This window comes from Erinaceus europaeus, chromosome 4 (assembly GCF_950295315.1).
Source record: "Erinaceus europaeus chromosome 4, mEriEur2.1, whole genome shotgun sequence".
In the NCBI taxonomy this organism is placed as follows: domain Eukaryota; kingdom Metazoa; phylum Chordata; class Mammalia; order Eulipotyphla; family Erinaceidae; genus Erinaceus; species Erinaceus europaeus.
In genome coordinates, this window is record NC_080165.1 from 55,186,749 (window position 1) to 55,204,748 (window position 18,000).

An 18,000-nucleotide genomic window follows, 5' to 3' on the forward strand; every position below is an offset into this window, starting at 1 on the left:
TTTTTTTGGCTTACTATTCAGAGGGGGGAAAAAAAAAAGACACTGAGGTTAACTTTCCATGTGGGTTAATAAGGGCATGCTCATCTTCTAGACCACAGAATTTCTGTTCAGACCTACAAACTAAAAGCCTACCTAGGGTAGTTCAGGTTTTGTGGGGTCATAGAGAAAGATTTTAGCACTTTATTTGGCTAGGACCTTGACAGAGGAGCGCTGTGTCTTTCCAGGCACAAGCTGAGAGCACTCACATACTCTTGAGCATCCAGGCTATTGGGATGGGAGGGGTTAACAGGGAAGTCTGTCTCAGGGTCACGATTTCCTCATAGTCCCTCAGAGACACAGGTGTCTGGGGTGCCCCCTAAATCCAATACTGGGCCTGGGGCCAGTTGCATTTCTTTGCTGTCACATGGTTTCCCGGCTTGGTTCTCTGGGCAGGGGAGGAGCAAACCCAGAGTCAACTCTGCTCCAAACCCCTGGGCTTACCAGAAAGGAGCGGACAGGCCAGTGGGTCTGATCCCTTTTGGGGCCTCCAGTCATGAGGCTCCTCTGTGGGCTGCTTTGGGCGTTCGGTTTCTTTGTCTTTTCTCTGCAGGAGCCCAGGTCCTGGAGGCATAATGCTGGAGTGCTTGCACTAGGGGCAGGACTGGCAATGGGAGAACAGCTGTGGGGGTGCAGGGTGCACGCTTTATGGTGGAGGGGGCTGGAGTCTGTGTGAAAGCTGCATGCTGATCCTTACCCACTGCTCCAGGTTGCTCCTGTTTGCTCCTTCTGTGGTTCACCTGGGGGTTCCCCTGTCAGTGGTGGTACAACTCCAGGATGCTCCCCGAGGACAGACAGTAACAGGATCAGTGTTCCTGAGAAACCCATCCAAGGATTCTGTTCCTTGTTCTCCCAAAACGGACTTCACCCTCAATGCAGAAAGAAACTTCATGCTCCTCAGCGTCCAGGTAACTAACTGGAAGCCACTTGCTCCTCGTGTTTTGTAATGCCTCCCATTCTGTTCCGTTATCTTCTTGTCCTTTCTTGTCTTTTTTTTGTTTTGTTGTCGTTGTTGATGTTATTGCCAAGCAGGTTTTTTTTTTAATTGAATCTTTTTGTTTAAAATTAATCTTTTAAAATTTAAATTTATTTAACGACAGAGGGACACAGAGACAAAGATACACACAGAGAACAACCAGAGCACCACTCAGCTCTGGTTTATGGCAGTGCTGGATATTGAACCTGAGACCTCAGTCTCAGGCATGAAGGTCTTTTGCAGAACCATTTTGCTGTCTCCCCTGCCCACTTTAAAAAAAAAAAATCTTTATTTGTTGGATAGAGACAGCCAGAAATTGAGAGGGAAGGGGGTGATAGAAAGGGAGAGAGACAGAGGGATCCCTGCGGGACTGCTTCACCACTTGTGAAGCTTTCTCCCTGCAGGTGGGGACTAGGAGCTTGAAGCTGGGCTCTTGTGTATTGTAACATGTGCGCTCAACTAAATGTGCCACCACCCAGCCCCTCTTCTTGTCCTTGTCCTTGTCCTTGTCCTTGTGTTCCTCACCGGTCTCTGCCTCTCTGATAGCCTTCTTCCCAATTTCTCAGCCTCTCATCTTTGACTCTCCCTTGCCTTCTTTCCACAGATCCCCACAAATGTGGAGAACTGTGGCCTCAAAGATCTCCGAGGAGGCCCCTATGTCCAGCTGGTTGCCCAGTCATCATGGCTGAAGAATTTTCTGTCCAAAAATACAGATACTCAGGGTGTCAATGTGATCTTCTCCTCTCGCCAGGGGCACCTCTTTCTGCAGACTGACCAGCCTGTTTATAACCCTGGCCAGCGGGGTGCGTTTTGACCTCAGGGCCTTTGCCTTTGACTCTTTCCCAACCCACCATGTTTGGTGTTTCTTAAGTGAAATACCCTAAAAATGCCACTCAGGAAAGCTGTTTAGCAAGTATCTCTCCTCACACCCTGGAGGAGGGTGGGGAAACCTGGTCTACCTTCCCTTTGCATATGGGCTCCTGCTCACTTCTCTTATCTTCCACTCCCAGTTCGGTTCCGTGTCTTTGCTCTGAACCAACAGATGCGCCCATCTACTGACACCCTCACCATCACTGTGGAGGTGAGTCCCTGACCTCTGGCCTTCTGGACTCTGTCCACAGATCTGCCCTCTCACTTGTGATCACTTCTACTATCATTGCAGAACTCCCGTGGCTTACGTGTGCAGAAGAGGGAGGTGCACGTCCCCACATCCATCTTCCAGGATGATTTTGTAATCCCAGACATCTCAGAGTGAGCTAACCCCTCACCCCCTTGGGGTTATCCCCAGCAGTGCTACCCCATTCTGACTTCTCTTGGCTCTCCACCTCTAACACACAGGCAAATTATTGCCATTCCCCTCCTCACTCTGCATTCTGGCTTATCCCCAGCCCCTCATGGGGAGCTGGGCTCACAGTGGCCCTCTGTGTAAGAGAACTAAGTCCCTCCATTGTCTGTCCTTAGGCCAGGAACTTGGAAGATCTCAGCCCGATTCTCAGCTGGCCTAGAATCCAATAGGAGCACCCAATTTGAGGTGAAGAAATATGGTGAGAGTTGGAAGCATGAGGGAGAGTTTTTCTTTCTTGAAGGGAGAAAGGTCTGGAAGGAGAGGTGGTGGGAGCAGGAAGATGTGGGTGCTCCAGCCATCAGGGGAGGGGCATCTTCAAGGGTCTTTCACTAGAGTCTGATCTGCCTACCCCTTTGCTATGGGTCAGTCCTTCCCAACTTTGAGGTGAAGATCGTTCCTGGGAAGCCCTACATTCTGACAACACCTGATTTTCTTGATGAGATCCAGTTAGACATCCAGGCCAGGTAACTCCCTCAGGCTCGACCTGCTCCCAGGGCTCCCCATGCTATGCTTCCCTCCCTCCCAGGCCACTTCATTCTTTTCTTTAGCCCTCAGCCCACACTTCCCAATCTCTCCGTGACGGCAGGTACATCTATGGGAAGCCAGTGCAGGGGGTGGCATATGTGCGTTTTGGTCTCCTGGGTGAGGATGGTCACAAGACTTTCCTTCGGGGTCTGGAGGCTCAAACCAAGGTAGGAAAGTGGTGGGGCATGAGGTGGGGGTGACAGTGGTGGGTGAAGTGAGGTGGGAGAGTCGGTCTCACTCCATATCCTTTTTTCTTATTTCCTTAGCTGGCAGATGGCCAGTGTCATCTTTCTCTCTCAAACGCTGAGCTTCAGGATGCCCTGAGGAAGCTCAATATTGCTACTGCTGACCTCCCAGGACTGCGTCTCTATGTGGCTGCAGCCGTCATTGAGTCTCCAGGTGGGTGACTTCCCCAGTTATCATCCAGACCCTCACCTTTGACCTCTGAGCTGATTCTTTATTGTCCAGCACCAGTACCACCTTGCCCTTTTCACCCTCACTCCAGACCCAAAGCCAGGAAAGTCCCAAGACACTGTTTCTGACTGTGTGTCTATGTGGCATCTCCCCCATATCCCTGGGTCATTAAATTTTATTTTTCTGCTCATCTGCTATCCATCTGTTGATATCCACTGACATCAGCTGACATGTATGTGTGTCTGTATGCATGCATGTGCTAGGGGGCATTAATCTCCCTTCCCTCCCTTCCTTTCTCCCCTCCTTCCTTCTCTGATAGCAAGACACATGATATGTACCACCTTTGTTCTGGGTTCAGTGTTGGCCTCAGACAGAAAAGGAGACTGTCTCTGCTCTGAGTTGCCGACAGCCTTATGTGTGGAAAGTACCTGAACAGCTTCCCAGCTCCTCTCTTGCCAGCTGCATGTCCCCATCTCTGTATGTGCCTTGCAGGAGGGGATCTGGAGGAAGCAGAGCTTACATCCTGGCGTTTTGTGTCATCTCCTTTCTCTGTGGATCTCAGCAAGACTAAGAGACACCTCATACCTGGAATTCCCTTTCTGTTGCAGGTTTTGTCTGGAGGGGATGTTGGGGGTGGGAGAAGGGTGATGGTCAGAAGGACATAAGACCTCACTGACCCCAGCCCCTCCTTTAACTGCCTAGGCGCTGGTCCGTGACATGTCAGGTTCCCCAGCCGCTGGCATTCCTGTCAAAGTTTCTCCTAAGTTTTCTCCTGAGTCTGCTTCTGCAACCAAAGGCATAGAACAAAACACAGACGAGAGTGGTCAAGTTACCATTCCCATTGTTATCCCTTCAACTACCTCAGAAGTGCAGCTTTCGGTGTGATTCCATGCCCAGGAGAGGGAGGGAGAGGGAGAATGCCCACCTGGGACATCACTAGGGGTAGAAACTGGGTGGTTGATCCTTCTCACTGATCCTGTCTCCCCACTAGGTGTCTGCAGGCTCCCCCTACCCAGCTACAGCCACATTCACTGTGAGAGCCCCACTCTCAAGAGGCCATGGGTTTCTGTCCATTGAGCGGCTGGACCTTCGACCCCCTCGAGTCGGTGACACTGTCAACTTGAACCTCCGCACTGTGGGCGTCAGCAGGGCCATCTTCTCTCATTATTACTTCATGGTGTGCATGGGCTGCATGGGAGAGGTGGGAGGGTTTCAGGAAGGAAAGAGCACTGAGGGTGGACAGTGTGGTCTCAGGGCTGGGGATGTGCCATTAAGAGAACATTTTTCTTGGCCTAGGTCATGTCCCGGGGGCAGATCATACTGATGAATCAAGAGCCCAGGAGGGATGTGACTTCAGTCTCCGTGCTAGTGAAACATAACCTGGCACCTTCCTTCTACTTTATTGCCTTCTTTTATCATGGGGACATCCCAGTGGCCAATTCCATTCGAGTGGATGTCCAGGGTGAGGACTGCGAAGGCAAGGTAATGACACAGGGAAGCTGACATGTATGTGTGTGTGTGTGTGTGTGTGTGTGTGTGTGTGTATGCATGTGCAGGGCTAGGGGGTGTTGAGGGAGAAAGAAAGGGTTAGATGGAGATTATAGAGGCTCTAGATTCACTCCTGGGCAATGGTGTATGCCAGAGCTGAAAAGTACTCCAGTCTCTCTCTCTCTTTCTCATACTCTGATAAAAATAAAATAATAGTTGGGCAATAGTGCAGCGGGTTAAGTGCAGGTGGTATAAAGGGCAAAGACCTAAGGATTCCGGTTCAAGCCCCTGGCTCCCCACCTGCAGGGGAGTCAATTCACAGGTTGTGAAGCAGGTCTGCAGGTGTCTATCTTTCTCTCCCCATCTCTGTCTTCCCCTCCTCTTTCCATTTCTCTCTGTCCTATCCAACACCAACATCAATAACAATAATAACTACAACAGGGGTCGGGCAGTAGCTCAGTGGGTTAAGCGCACGTGGCGCAAAGCGCAGGGACCAGCCTAAGGATCCCAGTTCGAGCCCCCGGCTCCCCACCTGCAGGGGAGTCGCTTCACAGGTGGTGAAGCAGGTCTGCAGGTGTCTGTGTTTCTCTCTCCCTCTCTGTCTTCCTCTCCTCTCTCCATTTCTCTCTGTCCTATCCAACAACAATGACATCAATAATAACTACAACAATAAAACAACAAGGGCAACAAAAAAGGAAATAAATAAATATAAAAAAAATTAAAAAAAAAATAAATAACTACAACAATAAAACAACAAGGGCAACAAAAGGGAATAAATAAATAAATAAATTTAAAAATAAAATAAATAAATAAATAATGGGTTTAGTTTGGATGGTACTGAGGATTCAGAACTGCACTCTTGATTGCTTCTGCCAGCTGGAGCTGAAAGTGGATGGTGACACAGAGTTTCATCCTGGGGACACTGTGAAACTCCAAGTAAAAACAGATTCTCAAGCCCTGGTGGCACTGGGTGCTGTGGATACGGCTCTGTATGCTGTGGGCAGCAAGTCATACAGACCTCTCAACATGGCCAAGGTTTGTCAGGACTTCTTCCTAAGGCCCTCCCACCTCTCTATGGCCCATTCTTCTGCCCTACGTCTTAAACTCTGGACTCACCCCTCAGATTCATTCAGGTTTCCCACTGGCTCCCTCCAGTTTTCCCTCAAGCCTTGACCCCGTGTGGTCTCTCATTTCCCTACTCTCTGTAACCTCTTCTTGCCAGGTCTTTGAAGTTATGAATAGCTATGACCTTGGTTGTGGCCCCGGGGGTGGGGACAGTGTCCTTCAAGTGTTTGAAGCAGCTGGCTTGGCCTTTTCTGATGGACGGCTTTTGACTTCAACAAGAAAGAGTAAGAAGAGGGATGAGAAGGAAGTGGGCAATAGAAGATAAAGGACAAGGGGCTGATAGGAAGAGGGAGGGTGGAAAGTGCTAAGTGGGGGTAGGGTGAGGGGGAGCCACGCACACTAAGCATCTTATGGCTTGACTGCAATCTTGTTCTCTATTAGGTCTGGGCTGTCCTAAGGAGAAGAAAACCCGGAAAAAGAGAAATGTAAACTTTCAAAAGGAGATGAGTGAGAAGTGTGAGTTGTGGGTGCCTATGAAATAGTGTCAGTTATTTGGGCCCAGGATGAGGAATCTGCTTCTTGTCTCCTCTGTTCCTGAGCAAGCCAGAATACAGTATTGGGGGCCAGAGGTCTGAGTTCTGGGGTAAAAGGTAGATGGGCAGGAAGCTTTCTTCATGGACCTTTCCTGGGTAAGTTTCTTTGTCTCTAGAGATCAGGGTGGGAGGTGAGGTACATCTCCTTTTTGTCCCCTGATGCCCTCACCTGGCCTTGCAGTGGGCCAGTATGCTTCCCCAGTAGCTAAGCGCTGCTGCCAGGATGGGCTGACGCGGCTGCCCATGGCACGCAAGTGTGAGCAGCGGGCAGCCCGCGTGAGTCAGCCAGACTGCCGGGAGCCCTTCCTGTCCTGCTGCCTGTTTGCTGAGGACCTGCGCAAGAAGGCCCGGGCCACAGCCCAGAAGGGTGTTGCCCGAGGTGAGGGGCTGAGTGGAGCTGGGGGATAGGTAGGTGTTCCTGGAAAGGCAGAGCAGCTCCCTCCTCACTCCTCTCTCCCATGACTCTCCAGCACTGGAGGTACTGCAGGAGGAGGAGCTGATGGATGAAGATGACATTCCCTTGCGCAGCTTCTTCCCAGAGAACTGGCTCTGGAGAGTGGTCACAGTGAACAGCAACACCCCGTAAGGGCATATGGCAGGGCTGGGCCTTGTCCCTGACTGTGTCTGGAACCAGACCAAGGTGTGATAGGACTTCTCACCTTTCTCACCGCAGATTATTACAACTGCTCCCTGACTCTCTGACCACGTGGGAGATCCATGGTGTGAGCCTGTCCAAAAGCACAGGTGAGGCCGTCTTGCCTGAGCCACCAGCCAGTTCTCTCCCACCCTTCTTTTTTTTTTTTTGTTTTAATTTAATTTTATTATCTTTATTTATTTATTGGATAGAGACAGCCATAAATCGACAAGGAAGGGGGTGATAGGAGAGAGAGAGAGAGAGAGACAGATAGACCTGCAACATTACTTTACCACTTGCAGAGCTTCCCCCTGCATTTGGGGACTGGAGGCTTGAACCCGGATCCTTAGTCAGTGTGGCATGTGCACTCAATGAGGTGTGCCACCACCCAGCTCCTCTCCCACCCTACTTTGACTTAAACTCCCTGTGTAGTCCTTTGGGTGCAGACACCTGGGGGAATTTTTACCAACATGCACCCATGGAAAAGGAGTGGACAGAGCTGGGCAGCCCATGCATCTTCCTCCTGAGACTGTGGTATCCTCAGACTTCTGGTCTTAGCTCCGCCTAATCCCCTCTCTTCATCAGGTCTGTGTGTAGCCACCCCAGTGAGGCTCCAAGTGTTCAAAGAATTCCACCTGCACCTCCGCATACCTCCCTCTGTTCGCCGCTTTGAGCAACTTGAGCTGCGTCCTGTCCTTTACAACTACCTGAATAAAGATCTGACTGTGAGGCTTACAAGAGCATGATCACACAGTGGGCTGGTTGGGAGCAGGAGTGGGTGAAGGTTGGGGAACTTAATTTGGCAAGGGCTCTGGTCATTACTATCTTCCTGCTCTAGATGAATGTCTATGTGTCTCCGGTGGAGGGGCTATGCCAGGCTGGAGGCGGAGGGCTGGCCCAGAAGGTGTTGGTGCCTGCAGGCTCTGCCCGGCCTGTTGGCTTCTCCGTAGTACCCATGGCGGCAGCTACAGTATCCCTGAAGGTGGTGGCCCAAGGGTTCTCTGATTTCCCTGTGTCGGATGCAGTGTTGAAGGTTCTAAAAATTGAGGTAATGAAGCACCCTGCTTCTGGGTTCTCAGATTTTCACATCTACTACCATTACCAGAAGCCCAGTTCCCAAACCCAATGCCTGTGTATGTCTTCCGCAATTCTGGTCCAACTCTATCTCTCAAGTCCAATGCCAAGTCCTGGGGAGTCTGTAGCAAGGAGGAAGCCTATAGTCCTGTGTGATCTCTCATAGCTGTGTTTTCTCTGAGACAGAAGGAAGGAGCCACCCAAATAGAGGAACTTGTTTATGAACTCAACCCCCTGGGTGAGTATCATCACTAACCCCAACCATCAGTGTTCTAAGGTAGCTGTAGGTGGCTGAGGATAAAAGGACAAACTTCCAAACTCTTCTGTCTTTCCAGACAAAAAAGGCCGAACCTTTGAAATTCCTGGCAAGTCTGATCCAAACATCATCCCTGATGGAGACTTCAACAGCTATGTCAGGGTCACAGGTGGGAGTGCTCTCTAATTCCTTCCCAATGGTCACCCTTGGATGGGTGTAAAGCCTGTTAATCCCATGACCCTATCACCCTCTGACTCAGGGTCCTTTAACCATTTCCTCTCCTGTAGCCTCAGATCCACTGGATACTTTGGGCTCTGGGGGTGCCTTGTCATCAGGAGGCTTGACGTCTCTCCTGAGGCTTCCCCAAGGCTGTGCGGAACAAACCATGGTGTACTTGTCTCCAACACTGGCTGCTGCCAGCTACCTGGACAAGACAGAGCAGTGGAGCACACTGCCCCCTGAGACCAAGGACCATGCTGTGGATCTGATCCAGAAAGGTTCTGAGAGTTGGGGCTAGGGGAAGTCAGGGTTGGGAAAGGGCATTTCACCAAATGTGGACATCCGGGTGACTGGAGGGGAGTGGGGGTACTTGATTGGAACAGGGAATGTGGTCTCAGACACAAATAGTGGGAGAGTGAGTGCCACCTCAGCAGCCACCTCTCCTCTCCAAGGCCACATTCGGATCCAGCAGTTTCGGAAAACAGACGGTTCCTACGGGGCTTGGTTGACTCGGGACAGCAGCACCTGGTGAGGCCAGGATAGGAGTCCTGGGTCTCGGAGAGGTTGGGGCTGATGGGGTCAGAGCTTGGTGCATAACCTGACAAATACCCAGGTGCCTGAGGGAGTGGGATCATGTACCCTCTAGACAGCAGTCCCTATTTTCAGCCATCCCTCCTTCCCTCTCTCCCTCCCTTCCAGGCTCACAGCCTTTGTGTTGAAGACACTGAGTTTGGCCCAGGAACAGGTGGGCGCTTCACCTGAGAAGCTGCAGGAGACGGCCCTGTGGCTGCTGGCCCAGCAGCAGGCTGATGGCTCATTCCGTGATCCCTGTCCTGTTATCCACCGGGAAATGCAGGTGTGGGGCTGGGAGACTGGGCTGAGGAGCACAGGTGGAGACTTTACCTGCCCCCCCACTTCTGGCTGACATGTCTCCCCCTCCCTTCTAGGGGGGCTTGGTGGGCAATGACGAGACTGTGGCACTCACGGCCTTTGTGGTCATCGCCCTCCATCACGGACTGGCCGTCTTCCAGGACAAGGATGCAGAGCCATTAAAGCAGAGAGTGGTAAGGGTGCCCACAAGGCTGTCCTTCTCCAGCCCCTAGTGCTTCCCCTTTCTCCTCAGGAACCCAGGTGTTCATCCCTCAGACCTTCCTCCCCTCTGTTTTCTAGGAAACTTCCATCTCAAATGCAAACTCATTCTTGGGAGGAAAAGTAAGTGCTGGACTCCTGGGTGCCCATGCATCTGCCATCACAGCCTATGCCTTGACGCTGACCAAGGCCCCAGAGGACCAGCAGAACGTCGCCCACAACAACCTCATGGCCATGGCCCAGGAGACTGGTGGTGAGAGGCAAGGGGGTCCTAGCAGTGAGCCTGGAACTTGGGGGACATTGGAGTCCCTGAGTGTGTCCAAAGGGAGATGCTGAAGGAAGAGCCTGAGAAGGAATGAAAGCCTAAGTAGGGAGCTTTTGGGTAGAATCAGGAAAGCCTGACAGGGATGGAGGGGAGTCAGGTGACTAGGATGCCCCCTTGTTCACCTCTGGGTTTCTCTCCACTCGCAGATCTACTGTACTGGGGCACTGTCCCTACTTCTCAGAGCAATGTTGTGTCACCTACGCCGGCTCCTCGCAGCCCTACAGATCCAGTACCCCAGGCCCCAGCTCTCTGGATCGAAACCACAGCCTATGGCCTGCTGCATTTGCTGCTTAGGGAGGGCAAGGCGGAGATGGCTGACCAGGCTGCAGCCTGGCTAACCCGCCAGGGTAGCTTCCAGGGGGGATTCCGCAGCACTCAGGTAGGGGTTGCCCTCAGCGCTGGGAGTGGGTGTTCCTGAAACCAAGTGCCTGAGTCCTGCTCCAACTTCTATAGGACACGGTGATTGCCCTGGATGCCTTGTCCAAATACTGGATCGCCTCCCACACCACGGAGGTGAAGTTGCTCAATGTGACACTGAGCTCCATGGGTCGCAGTGGGTTCAGGTCTCAGGAGCTGAAGCTGAACAGTCACCAAGTTCGGGGCCTGGAGGAGGAGCTAAAGGTAAACCACTCTCATCTAGATTGCTATGACACCCAGGCCTTACTACAGCCTGGCTAGAACCATCCCTAGATCTTTCCCCTTTCCCAGTCCTGTGACTCCCCATGGCACTTTTTCCTGGTATCTTTTGGGAGAACTTTCTATCTATGTGACCCAGAGAAAGTCACTTAACCTCTGAGCTGCATTGTGTTCATCTGACTATGACATATGCAGAGTCTACCCAATAGAAGCTTTAAGAGGTTGAAATGAGGGGATGCCTAGGAAGGTGTAAACTTTGTGGAAATGTGGTAGAGAGAGAGAGGAATTGGGTTTGTTTTTAGAGAGAAGATAAGTTGGAGTGATAAATAGTGTGCTTTCTGACATCTCTTTCCCTTTTCTGTCCCTGAAAGTATTCCTTGGGGAACAAGATTACCGTGAAGGTCGGAGGAAACAGCAAAGGGACCTTGAAGGTGAGAACCAGCAGCACTGGACACACAGGTCTGAGAGGGGGTGTTTTAGTGGGAGACCTGTGAGCAGAGCTTATGGCTAGGGAAATAACAAGATACCAAGGTCAGTCCTTGAACAAGGTGGGACCTGCTCTTCCCTTGGGTCATTCTCCCTTGCTCTGGCCCCCACCTTCCTTGGACACCTGTCCTTTCTTTTACCTGTTCAGTGCTAATGACTCACAGATTCAGAACATCAACCCATTTACTCCTGAGTCACAGGCCTCATGTATCTCACAACATCTGAGACATAGCATGTCCCAAATTCCTTGTGTCCTCTCATCTAGCTACTGGATCCCTTTCTATACGAGAGCCCAGCTGCCACCCTGGAGACTGTCCCATTGGCCCCATCTCCAGATCCCTCTCCTTTTTGTGGCTCTCCTCTGTCTGCCTTTGCCACTTGTTTCTGAGACTCCGCTAAACACCAGGCACACTATCCTTGGGAGAAGGCCGGACTCTTCTGTGCAGGTGACTGGGCTGCTGCGCAAGTCCATGACCAGACAGAGCTATGTGCTCCTCAGACATTGCCTTGAGCTTCCTTTCCCAGCTGTTGTCTTCCTTGACCAAATTCATTCTTCTCTTTCACTTTGCAGCCACAATCCTTTCCTGAACTTTCCATTCTAGCTTCCTCTGTGCACCCTACATGTCAAAGGTCCTCTCCTGAGTCAAAGGCCCCATGTGTCCCACAACACCCAAGACATAGCATGTCCCAAATTCCTTGTGTCCTCTCACCTGGCTGGTGGATCCCTTTCTCCACAGGAGTCTAACCACCGTGCTAGAGGCTAAGCAGTGCCCCCCCCCCGCCCGTCCCTGCCCCCTTTCTGCTCACTGCTCCCCTCTGTTTCACCATCTCCAGGGGTGGGGGATGTCTAGCCTGTAGGCCTTATATGGCTCATGAAATCATTTGGTCTCATCCTGCCAAAAGTCTAGGAGACTTTTTCATAACAGCATTAGGTGCTGATTTTTAAGTTGATAATTTTGCATGACCCTCAATGATATTATAAATATCAGAATGACTTGGCAGAAAAAAGGTTCACCTCTCCTAACCAATACCAGCCCAGGGCTGATTAAGGAGGGACATGAGAGGGTGGGGAGATAGCACTGTGATTTTAGCAACAGACTCTCATTCCAAAGGTCCTAGGTTTAATTACCCAGCACCACCATAAGCCAGAGCTGAGCCATGATCTGGTTAAAAAAAAGGGTGGGGAGTGGGGTGGGTGGGAGGAACATGAGAGGAGGCCAAAGGTCTCCCATCCTTTAGTCCAGGAAGATGCCCTTGGATGCCTCCATGGGGAGAGGTCTGTGGCTCTCTGAGTGTCCTGTGTTCTCTCCCTTTCCCTTGCTGCACCCAGGTCCTGCATTCCTACAATGTCTTGAACATGAACACGACTTGTCAAGATCTTCAGATTGAAGTGACAGTGATGGGCCACGTTGAGTACACAAGTTAGTATGGGGAGCAGAGGCTGCAGGGTCCTGAGGGGAGTGGGGGTGGTTGGTGCCAGGGTCTGAGCCACAGTGCCACCCACACAGTGGAAGCAAATGAGGACTATGACTACAAGGAGGAGGATTATTCAATCAGTGATGACCAAGAAGCCCATTCCCAGCCTGTGACACCCCTGCAGCTGTTTGATGGCCGTAGGAACCGCCGCAGGAGGGAGGCCCCCAAAGTGGCTGATGAGCAGGAATCCAGAGTGCAGTACACCGTGTGCATCTGGTGAGTGCCCGGCCTGTGTGGGGCATGTGGGGACAGTGAGGGGAGGGGCAGGCAGTACTGAGGCTGGGCTGGGTTGGGTGTCTGTCACCTGGTTCTGGTGATGTCCAGACATGGGGCACTTTTCTCTGCAGGCGGAATGGCAAGGAGGGGCTGTCAGGCATGGCCATTGCTGACATCACCCTCCTGAGTGGCTTCCATGCCCTGCGGGCTGACTTAGAAAAGGTTAGCGTCCCAGAAGGACCTCCTTGCACCCTAAGAACCCTGCTCCTTCCCATCACATCCCCAAATGTGTCCTGTGTGTCCTGTCACAGGCAAGACTCAGGGCCATCATCTCCCTGTGACCTTCTCCATTTACCCACAGCTGACCCACCTTGTTGACCGTTACGTGAGTCACTTTGAGACTGAGGGACCTCACATCCTTCTGTACTTTGACTCGGTAAGTAGGGTGAGGGGACACAGGAGAGGATGAACGGCATTGGGTTCATGGGGCATGTCTTAAGGTTTCCCAGGAGACAGCCCAGTGTCAGTGGCCAGTGCTCTTGAAGAGAACTTGGACCGTGAGCAAGGAAACTGAACAAGAGAGCACCAGAATAGAGTTAGGGGTACAGGGAGGTTGGGAGCTTGCAGGTAGGAGGGAAACTGAGCCTCTAATGTGGCTTGGGAGAGCAGTGCCAGTCAGTAGGACAGTGCTTGTGAGTAGTGAGCCTTTTGTAAGACTGAACTTATATAGCCTGAGGGACTTGCTTTTTAGTTGTCATTGTTATTGATATTGCCAGATTTTATTTTTGCATTAGAACACTTTTTAAAAAAATTTATTTATTTATTTATTTATTCCCTTTTGTTGCCCTTGTTGTTTTATTGTTGTTGTTATTGATATCATCATTGTTGGATAGGACAGAGAGAAATGGAGAGAGGAAGGGAATACAAGGGAGACAAAGACAGACAGATGCAGACATGCTTCACCGCTTGTGAAGCAACCCCCCTTCAGGTGGGGAGCTGGGGGCTTGAACCAGGATCCTTACGCTGGTCCTTGCGTTTCACACCACATGCACTTAAGCCACTGTGCTACCGTCTGACTTCCCTAAAACACATTTTTTTTTCTCTTTAACCAGAGCACTTCTCAACTATGGTAGTGCTGGGGATTGAATTTGGTACCTTTAGTACCTTAGGCATGAAAGTCTTTTTCCATAAACATTATGCTATCTAACCAGCCCTTAAAGCACATTGTTACTCTCTTAAAATGCATGTATTTATTTTATAAGAGACCAGAGCATTAATCTGGTATATGCAGTTCTGGGAACTGAACCTGGGACCTTAAGTATGCAAGTCTTGAGATCTATCCTCTATGCTTTTTCTTTGGCCACTAAATTATTTTTTGTTAAGTGATGGTAGTCATAGATGAGTTGCTTTTGTTTTTCTGTTGTCTTTTTTTTTTTTAATATTTATTTATTCCCTTTTGTTGCTCCTAGTTTTTTTTATTGTTGTAGTCATTGTTAGATAGGACAGAGAGAAACGGAGAGAGGAGGGGAAGACAGAGAGGGGGAAAGAAAGATAGAAACCTGCAGACCTGCTTCACCGCCTGTGAAGCAACTCCTCTGCAGGTGGGGAGCCGGGGGCTCAAACCGGGATCCTTATGGTGGTCTCTGCGCTTTGCACCACGTGCGCTTAACCCGCTGCGCTACCGCCCGACTCCCCTGTGGTCTTAATAATACCAAAACAAAGGGTCATGAACAATTTGATGACCCTGAAAAAAATTTTTTTGAACCTTTGCTGTAACTTTTTGGAAAAAATATAAAGAAAGCATGTGACCACATTAACCTCGTTAGCCAGATGTTTGTGGGTCAGGAAGACCCCTGTTTAGTAAGTGCAGAAGACAGACAGAGGGGCATGTGTAAATACAGTGGAAAATGAGGACCCAGGAAGATTTCTGGTCATGCAGCAGCTTAGCTTAGAGGGGAAACTGGCAGCGTATTGGGATGGACTGGACCACTGTGAGTATGAGAAGGATGGGACCTCCCAGACCCCCTACCTGCTTGGTCCAGTGTCTCCTGTCACGAGTGTCTTAGAAGACAGGTGGAGTAAAAGCCCCTGTCTTTAGTGTATTATGAGGGAGATGTGGTTGTTTGAGTGACAGCATGAAGCCATTAGGAGGGTAAGTAGATTTTGGGGGGCAGACAGTGAATTCACAGAATGTCCATATCCTGTGAAATCCTAATGTAAGGGTAGGGCTACAGTTGGGTTTGGGAATCATCAGCCTGGAAGGATTTGGTAAAAGCCAAGGAGTGGAGCCCTCCACTGGGGAACACAGAGGAAGAGGAGGGCCAGGCTGGATACTGTGCCCCTGGGAGGGGAGGAGGGGCCCTCAGTATTACTGGGGCCAGGAATGAATGGTCCAAAAGCTACTGATGAGCTTAGGGAGAGTTTTGTGGAGAACATGGTCATGATGTGAGCCACTGAGGTCACTAGAGACATGGTTGATGTCATCATCAAAACAGTGAACTCAGTAGAGAGCTTGGGGAGCTATTTTTAGAGTCCCGGTTAGTAGAAATTGACAGGACACAGAGGGCATGAAAGGTAAGAGCAACAGGAACCAGATACATAGATCAAGGACATTCAGCACAATAACCTGTTGTTCCTGTTTCCCCTCCCCTATGCCAGGTACCCACATCTCGGGAGTGTGTGGGCTTTGGAGCTGTGCAGGAGGTGCCCGTGGGGCTGGTGCAGCCAGCCAGTGCAACCCTGTATGATTACTACAATCCTGGTGAGCACTTTGGAGCACGTAAGAGGTTTGGTGTCTCTGTGAACCTCTGGAAACTGGGTCAGTAAAGTGTAGTAGGAGAGGCAGAGAAGGGGCACATGCCTTAACTCCCCTCTCTGCTTTTCTCTAGAACGGAAATGTTCTGTGTTTTATGGTGCACCTAGTAGGAGCAAATATCTGTCCACGTTGTGCTCTGCAGATGTCTGCCAGTGTGCTGAGGGTGAGCCCCGGGGTCTGGGAGCAGGAATGGGAAGACATGGGTAGGGCCTGCACTGTTTCATCTGTGGCTTTACATTCAGGGAAGTGTCCCCGACAGCGCCGTGCCCTGGAGAGGGGGCTGCAGGAGGAGGATGGATACAGGATGAAGTTTGCCTGCTACTATCCCCGTGTGGAGTACGGTGAGTCTTTCCAGCCTGGCCCTAGCCTGACCTGCCTTGGAGACTTTTCAGTTGTGTCTCCTCTCAGGGAAGGTGGCTTCATTGACACCAGTTTATTACTAACCCTCTTTCCTTCCTCTCCCTAAACTCCCTTCTAGGCTTCCAGGTTAAGGTTCTTCGAGAAGATAGCAAAGCTGCCTTCCGCCTCTTTGAGACCAGCATCACCCAAGTTGCACATTTCAGTAGGAAGGGACAGGATTAGGCGATGGGGCTGGGGGCTATGGAGGAGCTTCGGTCTGGGTTTAGGGCCTGGGGTAGAACATTCAGAGTCTGAGCTCAAATCCCCATGGGCGTCTTAGAAGCACTGGGATTTCTGTAAGTAGGAAAGCAGCTGCTTATTCCTGCTGGGAATGGCAGGGGGCAAATAAGAGGATCAGCCAGAGCCTCCAGGCCCAGGCTTGTCCCACACCTTCTCCTGATCTCTAACCACCCTTGTGTACATCGTCCACTCAGCCAAGGATGCCAAGGCCACTGCTGGTCAGACCCGAAACTTTCTGGTTCGAGCCTCTTGCCGCCTTCGTTTGGAAACTGGGAAAGAATATTTGATCATGGGTCTGGACGGGACCACCCACGACCTCAAGGGAGAGTGAGTGCTCTGGGTCCCTCAGTTCCTTACTCCCACGCTTACCCAGGCCTGAGCCCTCATATGCCATGTACCTTGAGCTCTCTGTTCCACCTTTCCACCCTCCCCACCCCCCACTGACTGCCTTTTTGGCCCTGTAGCCCCCAGTACTTGCTGGACTCAAATAGCTGGATCGAGGAGATACCCTCTGAACGTCTCTGCCGGAGCACCCGCCACCGGGAGGCCTGCACCCAGTTCAGAAACTTCTTTGAAGAGTATAGCACTCAGGGGTGCCAGGTGTGAGGGCTGCTGTCCCACCTCCCTGAGGAAACTGGGCCTAGAAAGAGAATGCTCTGACTGTTGCTGTACCTATTAGTCCCTTCAACACAGCCCCAGGGCAGAGCCAACCACTTAAATAAAAGATCTTTAGCAAAAAATCGTCAGTGTGTGTTTCCAGGACTGAAAGTAGTATTGTCTTTTCTAGCTCCTGGGGATCTCCATCAGGGTTTGCCTAATCTCAGGTTCTCAGAACTTGAATGACCATGGGGGTTCGGTGAGATCCAGCATGGCCCAGGTGGCACACGGGAACTGCTCTGAGCTGTGTCATGACCCAGCTATCTGCATCCCAAGGCCCCCTGTTGCTGCAGGGCACCTCACTGCCCTATGAAGCTGTCACTGTTGTCTCAGCACTTGAGTTCTTCTGCCTTTTGTGTGGCTGTCCAGCTACCCACCATCCACTGTCGCTTCCTGCAGTTGGCGGTTCTGGGTCTGCTGTTTTCAGCTGAAGCCTGAGGCTGCTGATGCTTGACTTTGTTATCAGCAGCACTAGGTAACTTTTCCCAGAGTTGTGAAATTCTCAGATTGAAGATTTTTTTCATTTATGTACTCATTTAAAACAAGCCAAAAGGTTGACCTTAGCATTTGTTAAGACTGCTATTCTGGCTGGGGAGATAGCATAATGGCTGTGCAAAAAGACTTTTATGCGTGAGGCTCTGGAGACCCAGATTTGATTCCCAGTACCACCATAAACCAGAGCTGAGCAGTGCTTTGGTGTATCCCTCCTCCCTCATCTCTCTCAAGATAATAAATATAGTAAGTGCTGTCCTACTGTGATCTACTATCCACCACCCCCACCCCAGCTCTCCCCTTTGTATCTTCAGGGATAACCTAGAAACCCATAGGGAAATTTGCTCAGATCAGTTTTGATAGAAACCAAGACAGTTCAGCAGCTACTTGCTCAACCAGTGACCAGAAACTCATGGAACTTTCACTCCACACCATGCCTTGCACCAGGCTCCTCTCCTCTGTGACAGGTGTAATAACAGGAGGTGTGTGATCCTGGGGGCACAGAGTGGGGTATCTACCCAGTCTGGCGGGGGGGGGGGGAAGG

General features: G+C 50.9%; 1 protein-coding gene across 1 annotated transcript; it reads left to right on the plus strand.

Moving 5' to 3' along the window:
* The first annotated feature begins 445 nt into the window (after positions 1-445).
* On the plus strand, positions 446-17,061 carry C4A (complement C4A (Rodgers blood group)). Its single transcript, XM_007527393.3, has 41 exons — positions 446-597; positions 746-944; positions 1,617-1,815; positions 2,023-2,093; positions 2,175-2,263; positions 2,474-2,556; positions 2,725-2,821; positions 2,944-3,049; positions 3,149-3,281; positions 3,789-3,904; positions 3,999-4,175; positions 4,288-4,473; positions 4,593-4,778; positions 5,661-5,819; positions 6,007-6,133; positions 6,291-6,365; positions 6,624-6,821; positions 6,913-7,024; positions 7,116-7,186; positions 7,662-7,801; positions 7,915-8,124; positions 8,337-8,388; positions 8,486-8,575; positions 8,694-8,903; positions 9,078-9,153; positions 9,325-9,481; positions 9,573-9,689; positions 9,796-9,967; positions 10,186-10,418; positions 10,493-10,660; positions 11,047-11,106; positions 12,492-12,582; positions 12,670-12,853; positions 12,985-13,075; positions 13,215-13,289; positions 15,512-15,614; positions 15,742-15,831; positions 15,911-16,009; positions 16,147-16,230; positions 16,502-16,634; positions 16,772-17,061. The coding sequence occupies exons 1-41, from the start codon at positions 533-535 to the stop codon at positions 16,911-16,913; spliced, it is 5,226 nt and encodes a 1,741-aa protein (XP_007527455.1). The 5' UTR covers positions 446-532; the 3' UTR covers positions 16,914-17,061.
* The last annotated feature ends 939 nt before the right edge of the window (positions 17,062-18,000 follow it).